Source organism: Oncorhynchus masou, chromosome 29, assembly GCF_036934945.1.
Source record: "Oncorhynchus masou masou isolate Uvic2021 chromosome 29, UVic_Omas_1.1, whole genome shotgun sequence".
Taxonomy (NCBI): domain Eukaryota; kingdom Metazoa; phylum Chordata; class Actinopteri; order Salmoniformes; family Salmonidae; genus Oncorhynchus; species Oncorhynchus masou.
In genome coordinates, this window is record NC_088240.1 from 46,852,907 (window position 1) to 46,873,308 (window position 20,402).

Consider the following 20,402-nt stretch of genomic DNA (forward strand, 5'->3'; position numbering starts at 1 on the left):
CAATGTATCTGTCGGCAGGGCGTGCCCACTGTCGAGCCCAGGCCGGGTGCTCGTTTATCACCCCTGGCACGCCGGAGATGCCCTGCTCTGCCAGGCATGGTTACGGGCAGTCGGTTCTGCTCTGTCAGACAGAGCACAGCTGGGCTAGATGGGGAGAGGAAGCCCCAGTGAACAGTATTAGAGTAGCTGGTGTCTGATCTACAAGCTAATGTTTCTACAGGAAGACCAGGCAGACAGGTGATGTACCTAAGGTGCAATTGGGGCTGCTAGGGTTGCCTAAGGGCAGGCTAACTTCTACCTGCCACTGTTAGTGGTGTCTGGTTGATTCAATTTGTTTGAGTATGCCGTTGGTGGTAGAGTAAGAGTGCTTATATACTGTGAAGGTAATGTGTTTAAGGCAAGTGACCTCAAACATTGAGGAAATTATTACAGGCTCATCACTTAAATGCACATAGACATATAGGGTCAGAAAATCAGTACAGAAAATCTGATCGATCGATTAGCTGGACTGGAGGATCAATGGGAGGATGGAAAAGGCTTTTACAACGAATATTAAAACCAAGCCAAGTAAGAACTTCCAAGGCCATTATTGAAACCCATTGTTGAGACTGCTGTAAAATCAGACACTGATTGGTTGATTGAAATAATTAGTGTAAAATGAGACACAGCTGAGTGGCTGATTGAGATAATTGATAAATAATGTTCTGATCGGTTGACTGAGATAAGAGGCCACTCACAATGATGTAGACACTTTTGCCAGTGCCTGTGGGGCCGATGAAGATGGTGGGCTTCTGGTGGGTGATAAGCAGCTCCATTAGAGCTGTGTAGCGCACTGTGTTCTCCGTGGGAACAATGATCTGGTTGAAATGCACATCCTTGGGGATAGGGGGAGCCATCTTCAACTCGTCTGTCCACAACTCCCACCTCCCTGGGCCCTGTAGAAGAATACATTATTTTATTTTTAAAAAGAAATTACCACAAACTGTTAATTTATTTAGGCCTTATAGTGATCGCTTACTCATTTCATGTCTGAGAGCAACTCGATATCCACTCACTGGAAACACAATTCAATTAAGCTCATTGGAAGTTACCTTACTGTGATAGTGATATAGCAAATGGATGTTGGCAAGTGGCACAGTATTTTATTACTGGGCGCAGTACTCACTCCTTAAGACTTACAGTTGACCCCTGCAGATAAGGTGCTACTTTGCATCTTAGGGCTACCGTACAAACCAGAGAACTACTGCCCCTCTCATTGAAACCATGGAAGTTCAAGGACGACCACAGTACTTGTTATGTTCTGTTAATTACTGATGTCCCCTTTAAGAATGGAGAACCCTTGGTCATGCGCAGTGTTGTTCTATAATATTCTGGTACTAACTCGTTTTAGTAAATGTGAAGCTCCACTTTTAATTCCTTGTATTCAGAGTCTTTCTTAATATATAAATAAGTAATAAGAGCCAAGTCACTACAGTACTGAAGACATTGTTAGCAGAAAACAGGATCCCCATTATAGTGAATAGAAAAATTTTAATCTTCATGGTCAATCTTCGTGTAAATAAAATACAGAAATCGAAGAATATCATGGGACCAATAATTGCTTCTAATACACCAGATGTATGTCCTTGATCCAATTATTTTAAAATCACAGCAGAAAAAGTTATTCGGATAATTTAATTGCTCATGGCAAACTGCAGTAAGCGGTCGGCCTTCAACTTGAGTCGCTTCCTTGAGAAGCTCAAACTGCGCAAATGATGTCTCCATGAGACGCTGTCTTAACTGACTTAATTTGGCTTCATTGCGCTATTGAGTCTTATTTACAGTCAAACTCACAGTTGGCTCTTCAACAATCAACATAAATGTGAGACTCACTCTTTAGAGCTTATTGTAGGCCTTACCTGGTCCTGACCAATCTCACCTCTTTAATGAAGCGATACTCATAGAGTGTGCCCTCCGTGGGCAGAGGCACAGTCAGCTGCTTGGCAGGAGACTCCACATGCTCTAGGATGCCATGGCGTGCCCGTGTCTCTTCGCTCAAGGCACCCTCCATCATCTCCCGAACCAGGCTGTCAAACTTCACCCGTCCGGACTCCGTACAGCTGGCACCCACCGACCACACCAGGCAGAAGATGAAGATGCCCTGTGGTGCCAAGATAGTCAGAATCTCACAAAATGCTCACAATAAAGATTTATCAGGTGATAAAACACAAATGGAATGCAGGAAGGATTCCATTACACAGATTTTTATTTTTATCACTCGAGCATGGCTGACAATGTCAGGTAAGCAGGGAGTATAAATCAACGTAGAGGTATCCTTTCTGTAGCAGTTCCAAGAGACCGCCACAAACTCAGTAAAGAGCAATAAGGTAGAACAGAAAACCAGCAGGCTCCGGACCTAGTAGGGTAAGAGTTGAATAACCCTGACTACAGAATATAATTTTTTACAATATTCATATTTTTTAATTTATTTAACCAACAAGTGATTTGTGTAAATAATATGTATGTCTTGATTAGCAAGCAGCTCCATAGTGTAGGCCTCAGTATGTCTGATATGAAAAAGACTGAAAAGCAGGTGGAGGACTTTTATTCTGTGATTGTGGAATGCGTGTGCTGATGTTAAACTTTTAATTGATTGGCTTCCCATCTCCACAGACAGGGACTACGTAAAAACATTTCACTTTGATATAAGTGCATTTTTCGTAGCAGGTTATGAGAGCATTTTAGCTAACCCTAACCTTAAACTAATTCTCCTAACCTGCTACAAAAAAGTCATAGCTGTATCGAAGTGACGTGTTTTTAGGGAATTTCCCACGGAGGTGGGTTTGGCGTGAGTATTCAGGACTTGGCCTACTGTGGCGAGGCTCACTCAAGACGGAGAGGGAAGGCTTTGACATTTTTGCCTCCGCTAGGAAACCGAATGCTGGTTGATAAGTGTGAGGTGTCAGAAGATTGTGAAAGATTAAATACAAATGCAGATATTGCCGGGTAAGCGGGAAGGCCTGAATGTCGAGCCCTGACACATATACAAGCACTGTCCTTGACACAAACTGTTCGCACCTCTCTTGTTGGCAGTGAGAACATTATGTATTTTTAAAGATAATTTCCTGCAATTGTACTCGCGGTCATATTGACGCCGTTCTGGGTCCAGATCCAGACCATGGTCTGCCTATTGAGAATGGCTGGCCTACGATAAACCCTACAACAAAAATAAACCATACAGCAAAAATGGTTATTAATTCAATGCTTTGATAAGAAGACTAGCTGAAACTAGCTGAAAGCAAAGAGGATATCATCAGTATAGTATGCCAAGATAGACCACAGCCGGTCGTTTCCAATAGAAACAAATTAGTCATAGTGGGTAGAACAGGCAAGGAGGTGGGCAGAGCCAAGCACGAGCTAGCGAGATCCTATTGACCCATTCTAGCCCGCATCTGCATATTTCCATTAGAGAACACTTACTTGGTGAAGTGTGCGTGTGTAATAACTACATTTGCCTTTGCACAGCTTTTTTACAACTTTGGCAAGGAGTAAAAACTTAGTCCACTCTGTTCAAAGCAGATTCTAGTTTTGACAACAAAAAGCTATTGAGATCAAAATGTTTCATCAATGAGAAAACTGTGGGTGAGGTTTATGACCTCCCCATAAATACCTTTCTCCCTTTCCTCTCTCTTGAATCTACAGAAGGACTCTTGAAAAGCCTTTGTTAAACATAGAGAGTCTGGGAACATCAAAAGGTGTGGGGAAAGGAACCACATTTCGGTAATCCAACCAGCTGAAAATATGCGTTGGTACTGAAAGAATATGATGGCAGATCAGTTGTCATCTGAGACATTATCACTAATAATATGATGACAAACTGTATTTTGGAAAGTCTACCATTAAAGTTATCAGATTCACATGGAATTGTTGTGCAATTTAAATGTTTAAATATGAAACTATTTGTGAAAAGATTACATGTAATTTTAGCTTCCAAATGAGAGAATTGGATTTTCATGAGTGAACTATGCTCAACTCAGTGGCCCTGCCCATGTGAACAGACATTGGTTATAAACTATGAAACATGCCCTCCTCTCCCTTTCTATATTATATAAAAGCCCTTGACGAAAATGTAACTTTCTGTTCCGAGGACGTTAAGGCGACAGTCCCACGTTAAAAGGGCTCAGATAATAAGCTGTTCCAAGGACGTGTGGACTTGAGGTCCCCACGTTGAAAGGACAAAGACCACCTACAGAACTAAGCCAACCTTAGCAAGAATCTAACGAAATTAGGTGATGACCTACAAGCCAGAAGGATGAATTTCGACTAAACCAGCCAGAATATAGCACGAGCTTAAAAGTATGGCAACTTGGTATGAACTTTGAACTCGTATTCACTCCAGAAGTGATACCTTCTAGCCGTTGAGTTAGCAGCAGTCGCTAAACGTGGGCTAGGAGAGGACGGACAGAGTATCCAATCTACCACGCTCCAGTTCACCACTAGACATTCTTCAGAGGACCAGAGATCCACAAAGGACAAACCGGCCTTCCATCGACAAACAATCTATCAAAGCGCAGCTCAGAGTAAATATTTATTGTATTTTCCTTTTCCAAATGGGCGGTTATTTAGAATGCATAAGATTCTGTATTTACGATAGCATAGCTTCTCCCTTTGTTACTCAGTCTTCCCGCTCTTTCACTCAAACCCAACCCCCTCTCTTTGTGTAACCAGCCGTCGTATCTGTTCCGTCCACCAGGGATGTTTTCTTTATGACATAATTTGTAATCAATGTATGATCCATTCTGTGTGATTGTTTAGGTATTTAGTAAATAAATAATTAAACCAATTGTTCTATTGCTGATTCAACTTGTTAGCCAGTGTTCGTGAAGACCAACCAATAATGTATCACTTTCAGATGAGACTAAACAAGGTGACGATTAAAAATTGACCGCTGTTGATGTAAAATATTACTAGGTCTATTTATTTATTCGGATGATAACAGCTCTATAAACATTATTTTGTGGTTAATTATCTACCTGATTAGCTTAATCAGGTAATATTAACTACAGATAAATTATTTTATAGAATAGCAGGTCATGTCACTTAATCCGGCATAGCCAAAGATACGATAAAATCCATCTTTTCCCACTGCCAGCCACTGGGTGTAACGGCGTTCTTCGTTTGTCGAAAGAGAGTCGGACTGAAATGCAGCGTGTTGTTTACTCATGTTTTTAATAGAACAAATGACGATACATGAAATAACAAAAACAACAAACGGAACGTGAAAACCTATACAGCCTGTCTGGCGAACACTAACACAGAGACAGGAACAATCACCCACGAAATACAAAGTGAAACCCAGGCTACCTAAATACGGTTCCCAATCAGAGACAACGAGAATCACCTGACTCTGATTGAGAACCGCCTCAGGCAGCCAAACCTATGCAACACACACCCCTAATCAGCCACAATCCCAATAACTCAAGGCGTGACTAATTAACCCCCCCCTAAGGTGCGGACTCCCGAACGCACCTCAAAACCATAGGGAGGGTCCGGGTGGGCGTCTGTCCATGGTGGCGGTTCCAGTTCGGGACGTGGACCCCACTCCATAAATGTCATAGTTCCTCCCCTTCGCGTCCTGGGATGATCCACCCTCGCCGCCGACCATGGCCGAATAGTCCTCACCCAGAACCCCACTGAACTGAGGAGCAGATCGTGACTGAGGCAGCTCAGGACTGAGGGGCAGCTCGGGACTGAGGGGCAGCTCGGGACTGAGGGGCAGCTCAGCACTGAGAGGAAGCCCAGTACTGAGAAGAAGCCCAGTACTGAGATGAAGCCCAGCAAGGCAGTTGAATCCGGCAGATCCTGGTTGACTGGCGGATCCTGGCTGACTATCAGATCTGGCAGATCCTGGCTGACTGGCGGATCCTGGCTGACTGGCGGATCCTGGCTGACTGGCGGATCCTGGCTGACTGGCGGATCCTGGTCGACTGGAGGATCCTGGCTGACTAGCAGATCTGGCAGATCCTGGCTGACTGGCGGATCCTGGATGACTGGCGGATCTGGAAGAGTCTGGTTGACTGGCAGATCTGGAAGAGTCTGGTTGACTGGCAGATCTGGAAGAGTCTGGCTGACTGGCAGATCTGGAAGAGTCTGGCTGACTGGCAGATCTGGAAGAGTCTGGCTGACTGGCAGATCTGGAAGAGTCTGGCTGACTGGCAGATCTGGAAGAGTCTGGCAGATCTGGAAGAGTCTGGCTGACTGGCAGATCTGGAAGAGTCTGGCTGACTGGCAGATCTGGAAGAGTCTGGCTGACTGGCAGATCTGGAAGAGTCTGGCTGACTGGCAGATCTGGAAGAGTCTGGCTGACTGGCAGATCTGGAAGAGTCTGGCTGACTGGCAGATCTGGAAGAGTCTGGCTGACTGGCAGATCTGGAAGAGTCTGGCAGACTGACGGCTCTGGCTGCTTCATGCTGACTGACGACTCTGGCTGCTCCATGCTGACTGGCGGCTCTGGCTGCTCCATGCTGACTGGCGGCTCTGGCTGCTCCATGCTGACTGGCGGCTCTGGTGGCTTCTTGCAGACTGACAGCTCTGACTGTTCCATGCAGACTAACAGCTTTGGCAGCTCCTTGCCGACTGGCAGCTCCTTGCAGACTGGCAGCTCCTTGCAGACTGGCAGCTCCATGCAGACTGGCAACTCCATGCAGACTGGCACTCTGGCTGCTCCAAGCAGACTGACAGCTCTGGCTGCCCCATGCAGACTGGCAGCTCTAGTTGTTCCATGCAGACTGGCACTCTGGCTGCTCCATGCAGACTGGCAGCTCTAGCTGCTCCATGCAGACTGACAGCTCTGGCTGCTCCATGCAGACTGGCAGCTCTAGCTGCTCCAAGCAGACTGACAGCTCTGGCTGCCCCATGCAGACTGGCAGCTGTAGCTGCTCCATGCAGACTGGCGGCTCTGGCTGCTCAATGCAGACTGGCAGCTCTGGCTGCTCCATGCAGACTGGCAGCTCTGGCTGCTCCATGCAGACTGTTAGCTCTAGCTGCTCCATACAGGCAGGAGGCTCCGGCAGCGCTGTAGAGGAGGAAGGCTCTAGAAACGCTGAACAGGCGGGAGACTCCGACAGCGCAGGAGAGGGAGAAAGTGCTGGCTGCGCTGAACAGGCGAGACGCACTGAAGGCCTGATGCGTGGTGCTGGCACTGGTGGTATTGGGCCGAGGACACGCACAGGAAGCCTAGTGCGGGGAGCTGCTACCGGAGGGCTGGGGTGTGGAGGTGGTACTGGATAGAGGAAACGCACAGGAAGCCTGGTGTGGGGAGCTACCATCGGAGGACTGGTGTGTGAAGGTGGCACAGGATGGACTGGACCGTGAAGGTGTACTGGAGAGCCTGAGAGCAGGACTGGCACAGGACGTGCAAGGCTAGGTAGGTACACAGGAGGCCTAGTGCGTGAGGCTGGCACATTTTTCACCAGCCGACTAACACTCACCTCAGGACTAGTATGGAGCGCTGACCCAGGTGCCATTAAATCCCCGACACGCTCCGTCGGACGAATCTTATACCTAAAGCACCAAGCTAGCAACTCCCTCATTACTTTCTCCTCCAATTTCCCCATTAACTCCTTCACAGTCTCTGCTTCGCTCACCTCCAACACCGGTTCTGGTCTCCTCCTTGGCTCCTCACGATAAACAGGGAGAGTTGGCTCAGGTCTGTCTCCTGACTCAGCCACTCCCCCTCTGAGCCCCCCCCCAAGAAATTTTGGGGGCTTCGCTCTGCGCCGCCGTGTCTTTCTTTTCGACTCCATTCTCCTATAGCCCTCTTCGCACTGCTCCAGCGAATCCCAGGCGGGCTCCGGCACACTCTCTGGGTCGGCCGCCCACCTGTCTATTTCTTCCCACGTCGTAAAGTCCATACTGTACTCCTCTTTGGGCTGCTCCTGTTTCCTCTTCTCCTCCTGCACCTTTGGGGGGCTACACTCCCCTGGTTTAGCCCAGGGTCCTCTCCCGTCAAGGATTTCCTCCCATGTCCAGAAATCCTTAATACGCAGCTCCTCTTTGGGCTGCTCCTGCCTGTTGACACGCTGCTCGGTCCGTGTGTGGTGGGTGATTCTGTAACGGCGTTCTTCGTTTGTCGAAAGAGAGTCGGACCGAAATGCAGCGTGTTGGTTACTCATGTTTTTAATAGAACAAATGACGATACATGAAATAACAAACGGAACGTGAAAACCTATACAGCCTGTCTGGCGAACACTAACACGGAGACAGGAACAATCACCCACGAAATACAAAGTGAAACCCAGGCTAGCTAAATACGGTTCCCAATCAGAGACAACGAGAATCACCTGACTCTGATTGAGAACCGCCTCAGGCAGCCAAACCTATGCAACACACACCCCTAATCAGCCACAATCCCAATAACTAAAAAACCCCACTAAGAATTACAACAAACAATAAACCCATGTCACACCCTGGCCTGACCAACTAATTAACTAAAACACAAAATACTAAGACCAAGGCGTGACACTGGGCTTCCTCTTACAATCATATTTGGTAGTGAGTGGAAATGCCAAGTGGATGCTTCACATTTATACATACGGGGAAATATCGGTCTCAATGTTCTATCTGTGATAATACCACTGCTTTCACAATATATGATTAATTCAGCACAGGAACTGGCTCATCTACTAAAACATTTTGGGTCTCAGTGGAGGTGGTACTTTTTTTAGCTTTTACATTTATTTTACCAAACAAGTGGATATCAATCAGGGATACATTCAGAGAGATAACCCTCTTTTAATTATGTTCATGAGAAGGTGGCAACTACTTCTCTGAACTTAAAGTTAACAGTCTTTAGTGTTTTCAAACTCATTTAGAATGAAGTACCTATTAATTGATTCAAAATGGTCAACTATTAAATTGTCTACATAAAATGTTACGGTTACATTGTGCACGGTGTGTGTGACAGAGTGCTTCATCTGGGTAACGTTTATTAGGCACAGAACAGAATAAAACAGGAACCTCTCATACTTGTCCAATAAGAAACACTCATGTTCAGTTTCCATAGCAGAGCGTTTAAAATGTTTTCCATTCCATGCCCTAATGAACACGACCCTCGCCACAGGGCCTCTCCCACCCCTCACCTCTAGCCAGGAGCAGATGTCCCTCTCATTCATGCCCTTCATCTTGACCTCCTCACTGTACTCGTCCATCATGCAATCCATCAAGTTCATCAGCGAGTTCACCAGGTTTGTGTCTGATGTCGGGGAGAGCTCCTGGAACAGGTACACAACCAATATACAGCTTCAAGAAAAAGTATGTGAACCCTTTCGAAATACCTGAATTTCTGCATAAATTCGGCATAAATTTGATCTGATCTTCATCTAGGTCACAACAATATACAAACACAGTCTGCTTAAGCTAATAACACACAAACAAATATACGTTTTCATGTCTTTATTGAACACGCCGTGTAAACATTCACAAAGCAGGGTGTGAAATGTATGTGAACCCTTGGATTTAATAACTGTTTGACCCTCCTTTGACAGCAATAACCTCAACCAAACATTTTCTGTAGTTGCGGATCAGACCTGCACAACAGTCATGAGGAATTTTGGACCATTCCTCTTCCTACAAAACTGTTTCAATTCTGCAATATTTTTGGGATTGTCACACCCTGATCAGTTTAACCTGTCCTCGTTATTGTCTCCACCCCCTCCAGGTGTCGCTTGTTTTCCCAAGCATATTGATCCTTGTGTTTCCCGTCTCTCTGTGCCAGTTCGTCTGTATGTTTCTAAGTCAACCAGCGGTTTTCCCCGTTCTCCTGCGTTTTCCATTCTCCTTTTTCTAGTCCTCCTAGTTTTGACCCTTACCTGTTTCTGGACTTTGTACCATTCTGCCTGCCTTGACCACGAGCCTGTCTGCCACTCTGTACCTCCTGGACTCTGATCTGGTTTTGACCTTTTTGCCTATCTCTTTGGATTAATAAAATTTTTAAGACTCCAACCATCTGCCTCCTGTGGCTGCATTTGGGTCTTGCCTTAATAGGGATGTCTGGTGTGAACTGCTCTCTTGAGGTCATGCCACAGCATCTCATTCGGGTTGAGGTCAGGACACTGACGGCAATTCCAGAAGGTGTATTTTCTTCTGTTGAAGCCATTCTGTGTTTTGGGTCATTGTCCTGTTGCATCACCCAACTTCTGTTGAGCTTCAAATGGCGGACAGACTAACATTCACCTGCAAAACGTCTGGATAAACTTGGGAATACATTTTTCTGTCGACGATAGCAAGCTGTCCAAGCCCTGAGGCAGCAAAGCAGCCCCAAACCACGATGCTCCTTCCACCATACTTTACAGTTGGGATGGTTTTTGATGTTGGTGTGCTGTGCATTTTTTTTTCTCCACATGTTGTGTGTTCCAAACAACTCAACTGTAGTTTTATCTGTCCACAGAATATTTTTCCAATAGCGCTGTGGAACACCCAGCTGCACTTTTGCAAACTTCAAATGTGCTGCAATGTTTTTTTTTGGACAGCAGTGGCTTCTTCCGTGGTGTCCTCCCATGAACACGATTCTTGTTTAGTGTTTTACGTATCATAGACTGGTCAACAGCGATGTTCGCATGTTCCAGAGATTTCTGTAAGTCTTTAGCTGACACTCTAGGATTCTTCTTAACCTCATTAAGCATTCTGCGTTGTGCTCTTGCAGGCATCTTTGCAGGACGGCCACACCTAGGAAGAATAACTGTGGACTGATGAACATCACGGCTCTTAGAGATACTTTTGTAACTCTTTCCAGCTTTATGCAAGTCAACCATTCTTAATCTTGGGTCTTCTGAGATCTATTTTGTATGAGGCATTGTTCACATCAAGCAACGCTTCTTGTGAATAGCAAACTCACATTTTTGTGAGTGTTTTTTATAGGGCAAGGAAGCTCCAACCAACCTCTCCAGGTTAGCTGACTCCTGACTCCAATTAGCTTTTGGAGAAGTCATTTGCCTAGTGGTTCACATACTTTTTCCAACCTACACTGTGAATGTTTACATGATGTATTCAACAGACAAGAAAAATACAATAATTTGTGTGTTATAGTGTATTTAAACTGTTTGTCTGTTGTGACTTAGATGAAGATCAGATCAAATTTGATGACCAACTTATGCAGAAATCCAGGTAATTCCAAAGGGTTAATCTAGAAGCGAAAGACACGCACACATATTTAGGCGAGGTGCTGGCTTGCAGCGTAGAACACCTAAAATTAAGGGAGAGCCGCACTCTAGGAGCTCAGATGCAATAAATTGATAAACAACGTTTTGACAGATAAGCTGTCTTCATAAGGGTATAATGACAAACACTGCGGGGTGACTAGTTTATATATTGTCAAAGGAATTGACCAATGATTTCAATTGCAAAGGGTTCACATACTTTTTCTTGCCAATGTAATTCTAATCAAATCAAAACGTATTTGTCACATGCCCCGAATACAACAGGTTACCATGAAATTCAGTTTTAAGAATAGTTTACGAAATAAACTAATTTTAAAAAGTGTGTGTGTGTGTGTGTATATATATGGGCAGGGCTACAGGTTAGTCGAGGTAATTTGTACACTAGGTAGGGGTAAAGTGACTATGCATATATAATAAACAGTGAGTAGCAGAATGCAAGTAGTCCAGGTGGCCACTTGATTAATTGTTCAGCAGTCTTATGGCTTGAGGGTAGTAGCTGTTAGGGAGAGTTTGGACTTATACTTGGCGCTCCGATACTGCTTGCCGTGCAGTAGCAGAGAGAACAGTCTATGACCTGGGTGACTGGAGTCTTTGACACTTTTTGGGCCTTCCTCTGACACTGCCTAGTATATAGTGATATAGTGACTGTTCTCTCTGCTACCCGCAAGCTTGGCCCCAGTGATGTCCTGGGCTGTACACACTACTCTCTGTAGCACCTTACGGTCGGATGCCAAGCAGTTGTCATACCAGTCAGGATGCTCTCAATGGTGCAGCTGTAGAACTTTTTGATGATCTGGGGACCCATGCCAAATCTTTTCAGTCTCCAGAGGGGGGAAAAGGTCTTGTGCCTTCTTCACGACTTTGTTGGTGTGTTAGGATCATGACAGTGTGTTGGTGATGTGGACACCAAGGAACTTAAAACTTTCAACCAACTCCACATCAGCCCCAGCCTGTTCGGCCCTCCTTTTCCTGTAGTCCACGATCATCTTCTTTGTCTTGCTCACATTGAGGGAGAGGTTACCAGGTCTCTGACCACACTGCCAGGTCTCTGACCTCCTCCCTATAGGCTGACTCATCGTTGTCAGTGATCAGGGCTAACACTGTTTCATTAAAGAAAACATATTTGTCCAGTTCAAGGTGAGTAATCGCTGTTCTGATATCCATGTATTCTAGTCTATTCTGAATTCACTATACAACTTCAATGATTGCCAGGTCAAAAAACGTATACAACTGTAAATAAACTAGTCACTAATTTTAATGAAAACCAGAAGAGACAGTAGTCCTAGAAGACTGGAGTTGAGAAACCATTGGATAACATGGTGTGCATGATGTTTAATATAAATATATTTATGGGAATGTCCAATATAGAATGACTACATCTTTGAATTGTACCTGGGTAGCCTTGCGTATCAGCTGGAGGCAGGCCGGCAGCATCCGGTCAAAGAGACCAGTGATGAGGTCCTTGTGCATGGCGTTGACTGTGGTGGGCAGTGTGTTGAGCCAGGACAACATGAGGGGCCGCCAGCCCAGCATGTGAGGCTCCATGTAGATCATGCCACAGCGAGACACCTGTTAAAAAAAACACAAACAAGTTGGTCTTTTCGGCTATAGAAGGTTGTAGCTCAGCCACTGAATGTCATAGAAATGAACCAAAAGATATCCTTACAGCTTGTTTATAGCAAAGAACATTGTGGACTGAAGCACCATTATAGATCACTTTATATGAATCAGATCTGTCATAGTGCATGGTGGGTGGAGGAATTGGCCATCAAATCTATGGATAGCAGCCTATAGCCTAGTTTGGTCTGCCAAACAGGTAGACCTACCTCTTAGTTATTAAATAGGAAGACATATACTCCAACACAAAGCCCTCTTGTTGTTAGAATAGTTAAATTAAAATGAAGGTTGAAACTATTTCCGACTGATTGTGACGCGGCTGCTGCTTCAAATTTCAGCACCACAATGGAAGTTACTCGAATCTGGCTTATTGTGAGGTCAATAATTGTGATAAATAGCTTCCTCATTAGCAAGAAACATTGCTTTTATTAAAATCAATTAAAGTTGTAGAAAGCTATCAAAGCTGTCCAAGGCCATTAAAGTATTCATACCCCTTGACTTATTCCATGTGTTGTTGGGTTACAGCCTGAATTCAAAATTGATTAAATATACTGTATATGTTTTACACATCTACACACAATACCCCATAATGACAAAGTGAAACCATGTTTTTAGAAATTTTTGAAATACATAAATATATTTTACATAAGTATTCACACCTCTGAGTGAATACATGTTAGAATCACCTTTGGCAGCTATTACAGCTGTGAGTCTTTCTGGGTAAGTCTTCCCGAGAGCTTTGCACAACTGAATTGTGCAATGTATGCACATTATTCTTTAAAACAATACTAATAATAATAATAATTAAAGCTTCAAGTTGGTTGTTGATCATTGCTAGACAGACTTAAAAATGTATTGCCATTGATTTTCAAGCCAATTTAAGACAAAAAAGTAACTCGCCACTCAGGAACATTCAATGGAAGAAATCCAGCCCAGTCACGGACCAGGATGTCTTGCTCCCAGGCAGACTAATTAACTTTTTTGCCCTCTTTGAGGACAATACAGTGCCACTGACATGGCCTGCAACGGAAACATGCGGTCTCTCCTTCACTGCAGCCGAGGTGAGTAAAACATTTAAACGTGTTAACCCTCGCAGGGCTGCAGGCCCAGACGGCATCCCCAGCCGCGCCCTCAGAGCATGCGCAGACCAGCTGGCTGGTGTGTTTACGGACATATTCAATCAATCCCTATACCAGTCTGCTGTTCCCACATGCTTCAAGAGGGCCACCATTGTTCCTGTTCCCAAGAAAGCTAAGGTAACTGAGCTAAACGACTACCGCCCCGTAGCACTCACTTCCGTCATCATTAAGTGCTTTGAGAGACTAGTCAAGGACCATATCACCTCCACCCTACCTGACACCCTAGACCCACTCCAATTTGCTTACCGCCCAAATAGGTCCACAGACGATGCAATCTCAACCACACTGCACACTGCCCTAACCCATCTGGACAAGAGGAATACCTATGTGAGAATGCTGTTCATCGACTACAGCTCGGCATTCAACACCATAGTACCCTCCAAGCTCGTCATCAAGCTCGAGACCCTGGGTCTCGACCCCGCCCTGTGCAACTGGGTACTGGACTTCCTGACGGGCCACCCCCAGGTGGTGAGGGTAGGTAACAACATCTCCTCCCCGCTGATCCTCAACACTGGGGCCCCACAAGGGTGCGTTCTGAGCCCTCTCCTGTACTCCCTATTCACCCACGACTGCGTGGCCACGCACGCCTCCAACTCAATCATCAAGTTTGCGGACGACACAACAGTGGTAGGCTTGATTACCAACAACGACGAGACGGCCTACAGGGAGGAGGTGAGGGCCCTCGGAGTGTGGTGTCAGGAAAATAACCTCACACTCAACGTCAACAAAACTAAGGAGATGATTGTGGACTTCAGGAAACAGCAGAGGGAACACCCCCCTATCCACATCAATGGAACTGTAGTGGAGAGAGTAGCAAGTTTTAAGTTCCTCGGCATACACATCACAGACAAACTGAATTGGTCCACTCACACAGACAGCATCGTGAAGAAGGCGCAGCAGCGCCTCTTCAACCTCAGGAGGCTGAAGAAATTTGGCTTGTCACCAAAAGCACTCACAAACTTCTACAGATGCACAATCGAGAGCATCCTGGCGGGCTGTATCACCGCCTGGTACGGCAACTCTTCCGCCCTCAACCGTAAGGCTCTCCAGAGGGTAGTGAGGTCTGCACAACGCATCACCGGGGGCAAACTACCTGCCCTCCAGGACACCTACACCACCCGATGTTACAGGAAGGCCATAAAGATCATCAAGGACATCAACCACCCGAGCCACTGCCTGTTCACCCCGCTATCATCCAGAAGGCGAGGTCAGTGCAGGTGCATCAAACCTGGGACCGAGAGACTGAAAAACAGCTTCTATCTCAAGGCCATCAGTCTGTTAAACAGCCACCACTAACATTGAGTGGCTGCTGCCAACAAACTGACATTGACTCAACTCCAGCCACTTTAATAATGGGAATTGATGGGAAATGATGTAAATATATCACTAGCCACTTTAAACAATGCTACCTTATATAATGTTACTTACCCTACATTATTCATCTCATATGCATACGTATATAATGTACTCTATATCATCGACTGCATCCTTAGGTAATACATGTATCACTAGCCACTTTAACTATGCCACTTTGTTTACATACTCATCTCATGTATATACTGTCCTCGATACCATCTACTGTATCTTGCCTATGCTGCTCTGTACCATCACTCATTCATATATCCTTATGTACATATTCTTTATCCCCTTACACTGTGTATAAGACAGTAGTTTAGGAATTGTTAGTTAGATTACTTGTTGGTTATTACTGCATTGTCGAAACTAGAAGCACAAGCATTTCGCTACACTCCCATTAACATCTGCTAACCATGTGTATGTGACAAATAAAATTTGATTTTGATTTGATTTGAATGTCTTCTTGGTAAGCAACTCCACTGTATATTTGGCATGTTTTAGGTAATTGTCCTGATAAAAGGTGAATTTGTCTCCCAGTGTCTGTTGGAAAGCAGAATGAACCAGGTTTTCCTCTAGGATTCTGCCTGTGCTTAGCTCTATTCCATTTTCTTTACGATGAAAACCCCCTTGTCCTTGCCGATGACACGCATACCCATAACATAATGTGGCCACCACCATGCTTGAAATTATGAAGAGTGGTACTCAGTGATGTGTTGTGTTGGATTTCCCCCCAAAATAATGATTTGTATTCAGGACATTAAGTTAATTCCTGACCATAACATAACCTTACCAGAAAAAAAGTATTATGTGGATTATAATTCATGGGAACAATTTTCTTTAGGGCAAATCAAGTCTGACATTTTAAAGTGGAAAGTACAACTTTAGAAGCCTTTTTAAACCTTGAATACACAAGTTTGCATTTCCTGCTGTGCATGAAAATTCCTGCAACAACAGGATGGATCAAATTAAGATACGTTATTTGTACAGTTTTAGCCCTACCCGTATAAGAGCCCCACGTTTTTCTTAGTCAGGTTATGTGTTAAGAGAAAACGCGGGACACTACATATGATGAACTTTGTGCACAGGACTACTGCATCAATGAAACAGTCCTTGTCATACTTAATGTGTTCACAGAAAATCCAAGTGGACTGTATTATATAATTACCAACATGCACAAACTCTGCGACACATACATAGAGTGCCATTGGTCCTTCTGGTGTCAATTTGTCTGTAATTGTGACTGTAATTATGCGCTAAGAGGATTGGTCTCTCCCTTTAGTGACCCGCATTGTGACATTGTGGAGGCTGATGCCGTTACACAATACTGTACAAGAAGTCTGCCCCAGTTATGCTACTGCATATCTGACTTCTTTCTCTAAGACATCAGAGAGAATGTTTACCTGATGCTTGTTTTGTTTGGGCCATTAAATCTCATGAAATCCCCCTGATGTTTCCTGACATATCACAGTGCAGATAATAAATGCATAATTGATAGTGACTTTAAGTTGGTTAAAAGATTTGTGATCTGTAATAGTCGGGATTGAATGAGGCCATGAGTTATGCATCAAGATGTGATGAATATAATGATATTGCTTGCTGATAATACTTTAATTAACCCTTACAGAACTTATTCTCCCACCATTATCAGTGCTGTATGTATTTGAGAACTAAAAATTGCCACAATAGAACTACAACTCCCAGTCTCACCGTGGCTGGGGAGGCCACCTCCAGGTCCATGGGCTCGAATATGAGGCTCATCTGCGGGGACATCTGAATGATCTCTCCGCTCATCAGGCACAGCTTCTTATTGTCGTCCAGCACCGTGTTCATGTTCTCGATCCACACAGCATCCACCGGCCCGTCAAAGATCAGCCACTTCCTGTCCGGACTCTAAGGATGGAAAGAGGTATGTGCTGTGTGGTACTTTCTAACTATCACACACTATCAGTTTTCAAGTAGCACAAAAGAGGAATGGACCCATGTGCACCCAGATGATTACGTGGCTGTGTGTGTGCTAACAAGTGAAGCCTCCCACTCTCTCAATCTTTGCTGTCACCACAGGTTATGGTCATGCCAGTTTCAGTTTTAAATAAAATAGCTAATGTAATAGGAAAACTACAGCAAAGGGAGATCCTGCAGTGCTCAAAGTTTTTTGAAAGATTGGGGAGACATTAGTGGAGCTCGAAGTTTCTGAAAGGCTTAAAAGTACATTTTAAGAAATTCTTAGGTAAATCAAAGTTGATTTAAAGATGGCCCATATAGATTAACCAATAATCATATGCACATATTCATACTTTCCCTGACACTATTCACCTCAAGTCCAACTTTGAAGGTCATAACAGGCCTCAAATACAAATGTAGCGTTCCAGAACTGATGTAAATTAACACATACACATGCATAATGGAGGTTGACATCAAGCATCAATTCTCCAATGAGAAAGCTGGCAGGAGTTCTGGTTAAATTGATTTGTTATAATATAAACAACTCGAGATGCGATCGGCTTGGGCCATCTGGTGCTCGAGAAAGCATAATGTAATCATCTGACAGAAAACATTACTTAAAAAGATCTCCCTGAACCGGGGGGGGGGGGGATCACAAAGTATGCAGATGCGTCCTGTGTCAAAGCTAATGATTTCAAATTAAAGTGCCAACAAAACTGGAATTTACTGGATTTAGTGTGTTACATAACAAGCAGGAATTAAAGTATTCTAGCCTAGTGAAGCCAGGCATCGTTCGATGGTACGCACTTTATTGCTTTAATACATAAACTGTCAAAACATATTGAAAATACCTATGTACTTCAATACCTCATGTTGATAAGTGAAATATTTTGGGAAAAACAACATGCTCCTGAAGAGAAGTATGATCAAAAGGTGTCAAAGCTACCCGCTGTTTCTGTCAATTACAATTGTTGACTGAGAAATAAATAGTTTAATAGGGAAATGAAGATATTTTACTCTCATTCTGTCATTTCTAACAGCCTCCTAGACGAAGGTCTCACAGCATTTGACCCACTGCAGTGACACCAAGTTAATTCCCTTGAGTTATTGATCTCTGTGAACATCTTAATCTCATTTTAAAAGGTTATAATCCACAGATTGTCACTAAAATCCCTGTTTCCATGCAAACAGTACATGGCAGTAGAACCATATAATTAAGGCCCGAGGAGTTGTGGTATATGGCCAATATACCACAGCTAAGGGCTGTTCTTAAGCACCACACAATGCGGAGTGCCTGAACACAGCCCTCGGACGTTGTATATCGGACATATGTCACAAACCCTAGAGTAGCCTTATTGCTATTATAAACTGGTTACCAACGTAATTAGAGCAGTACAATTAAATATTGTGTCATACCCGTGGTATACGGTCTGATATACCAATCAAAATTCATGGCTCAAACCACACAGTTTATAATTAGTTTGGTCATTTCGGTTTCTGTCGGTATGTTCTGAGTGCCACTTTCTCCAGTTTTTTTCTGTTTTTGGAGTTGACCGTGGATGACCATTTTACCTGAGAGCAGGCGAAGGCCCTGTAGCTGACCGCCAGGATGCCGTCCGACCACTCGTGAGAGACTGGGTCAAACTGACCGTACAGCTGGCCCATGGTGATGGACTTGGGATTTATAACCGTGATTTGGACCCGGTTTTCATCCATTAAACCCTACAGTACATAGACCACACACACAGACACACACACACACAAAATGATCTGATTAGCAACATTATCTGTGGACAATAAAAACCAGTTACTTATAATAGATAACAGATACAAGCCCATCTGAAAGCACCAGAAAAAGAAAGACAGCTAGAACACAATGTAGATTAGGCTAGCACCTCATTTGACCACACTTCCTCTGCCAAGGCATAAATCGCCTTCGAGATCAATGTCTCCATGATAAAAAGCTTCTCCAAACAAAGGAGAGCCAAAACAACAGCGAGTGGCATTTCTGAGTGGAGCTGTTAAAAAGGAAGCGGACGCTTGCGGAAATGAGAGGAGGATGGACATGACGGGCCGTCTAGAGTTGCCGGGTGCGATGATAAATGTGACATCATTCAGCATTCCATCATTTGCCATTCTGTCTCCTCCCAGGGAACCCTAGAAGGCCTCTCAGGCATGTAAACACCTAACTGCTGTGCTGTGCTTGTCTGGGAAACAGTGATGTCTAGTAAACAGTGCAGAAGCGGACCAACTACAGGGAAAGGATGTACTAACTAGACAAAGTTCTGCCAAAGAAGAAGACCAGAGGAGCAAGACCAGCAAGACCAAGAAAAAGTTCAGACTCAGAAATTAAGGTCGCCAAATAGCAGCATAAAGTCAGGCTAGAGCAGTAGTTCTTCAACAACGACTGTCCGTATGTCTGGAAAGGACTAAAACTACAAACCAAAATCTCCCGAGTCCTCGACGGCAGACAACCCCTCAATGCCGAATAAACTAACCATATTTACTGCAGATTTGACTCACAAAGGCCGCTAAATCACCAGGTGCAGTCACAAGAGCCTGGAACTTAGCACAAACGTTTTGTCTGGAGATGGTGGTTGACTTTAGAAAACGCCTCCACCATCTATCCCCTTCGAGATTGGTGGCTCAGCTGTTAGCATGGCTGAATCATTCAAATTCCTAGGGACTATCATCTCCCAAAACCTCAAGAGGGAGGACACCATCATAGTGGTCACCAAGAAAGCAAACCAGCAGATGTACTAAACTCAGCTGAAAAACTCAAAATCCCCCAGTCAATCCTGATCATTTTTATTTATTTATTTTTACCTTTATTTAACTAGGCAAGTCAGTTAAGAACAAATTCCTATTTTCAATGATGGCCTAGGTTAACTGCCTTGTTCAGGGGCAGAACGACAGATTTATTTTACCTTGTCAGCTCAGGGATTCAATCTTGCAACCTTTCAGTTACTAGTCCAACGCTCTAACCACTAGGTTACCTGCAGCCCCCTTTATAGAATCAATCATTGAGTCCTTTCCTCACATCCTCCAGCACTCTCTGGTTTGGGTCTGCATCTGCCTGCTCCAAGGGCAGGCTGCAACACATTGTCCAGTCTGCAGAGAAGGTCATCAGCTGCCACCTATTAATTTTTTTTAT

At 44.4% G+C, this 20,402-nt stretch overlaps 1 protein-coding gene across 1 annotated transcript in view; it reads right to left on the bottom strand.

Moving 5' to 3' along the window:
• dnah7 (dynein, axonemal, heavy chain 7) overlaps positions 1–20,402 on the bottom strand; it is a 213,750-nt gene that overhangs the window by 111,289 nt on the left and 82,059 nt on the right. Inside the window, exons 31-36 of the mRNA XM_064945130.1 lie at positions 18,821–18,970; positions 17,015–17,197; positions 12,588–12,764; positions 9,120–9,251; positions 1,919–2,140; positions 738–935 (exon numbers count right to left, since the gene is read on the bottom strand). Of these exons, the coding sequence (XP_064801202.1) occupies positions 738–935; positions 1,919–2,140; positions 9,120–9,251; positions 12,588–12,764; positions 17,015–17,197; positions 18,821–18,970 (1,062 nt within the window). The remainder of the gene's footprint in view (positions 1–737; positions 936–1,918; positions 2,141–9,119; positions 9,252–12,587; positions 12,765–17,014; positions 17,198–18,820; positions 18,971–20,402) is intronic.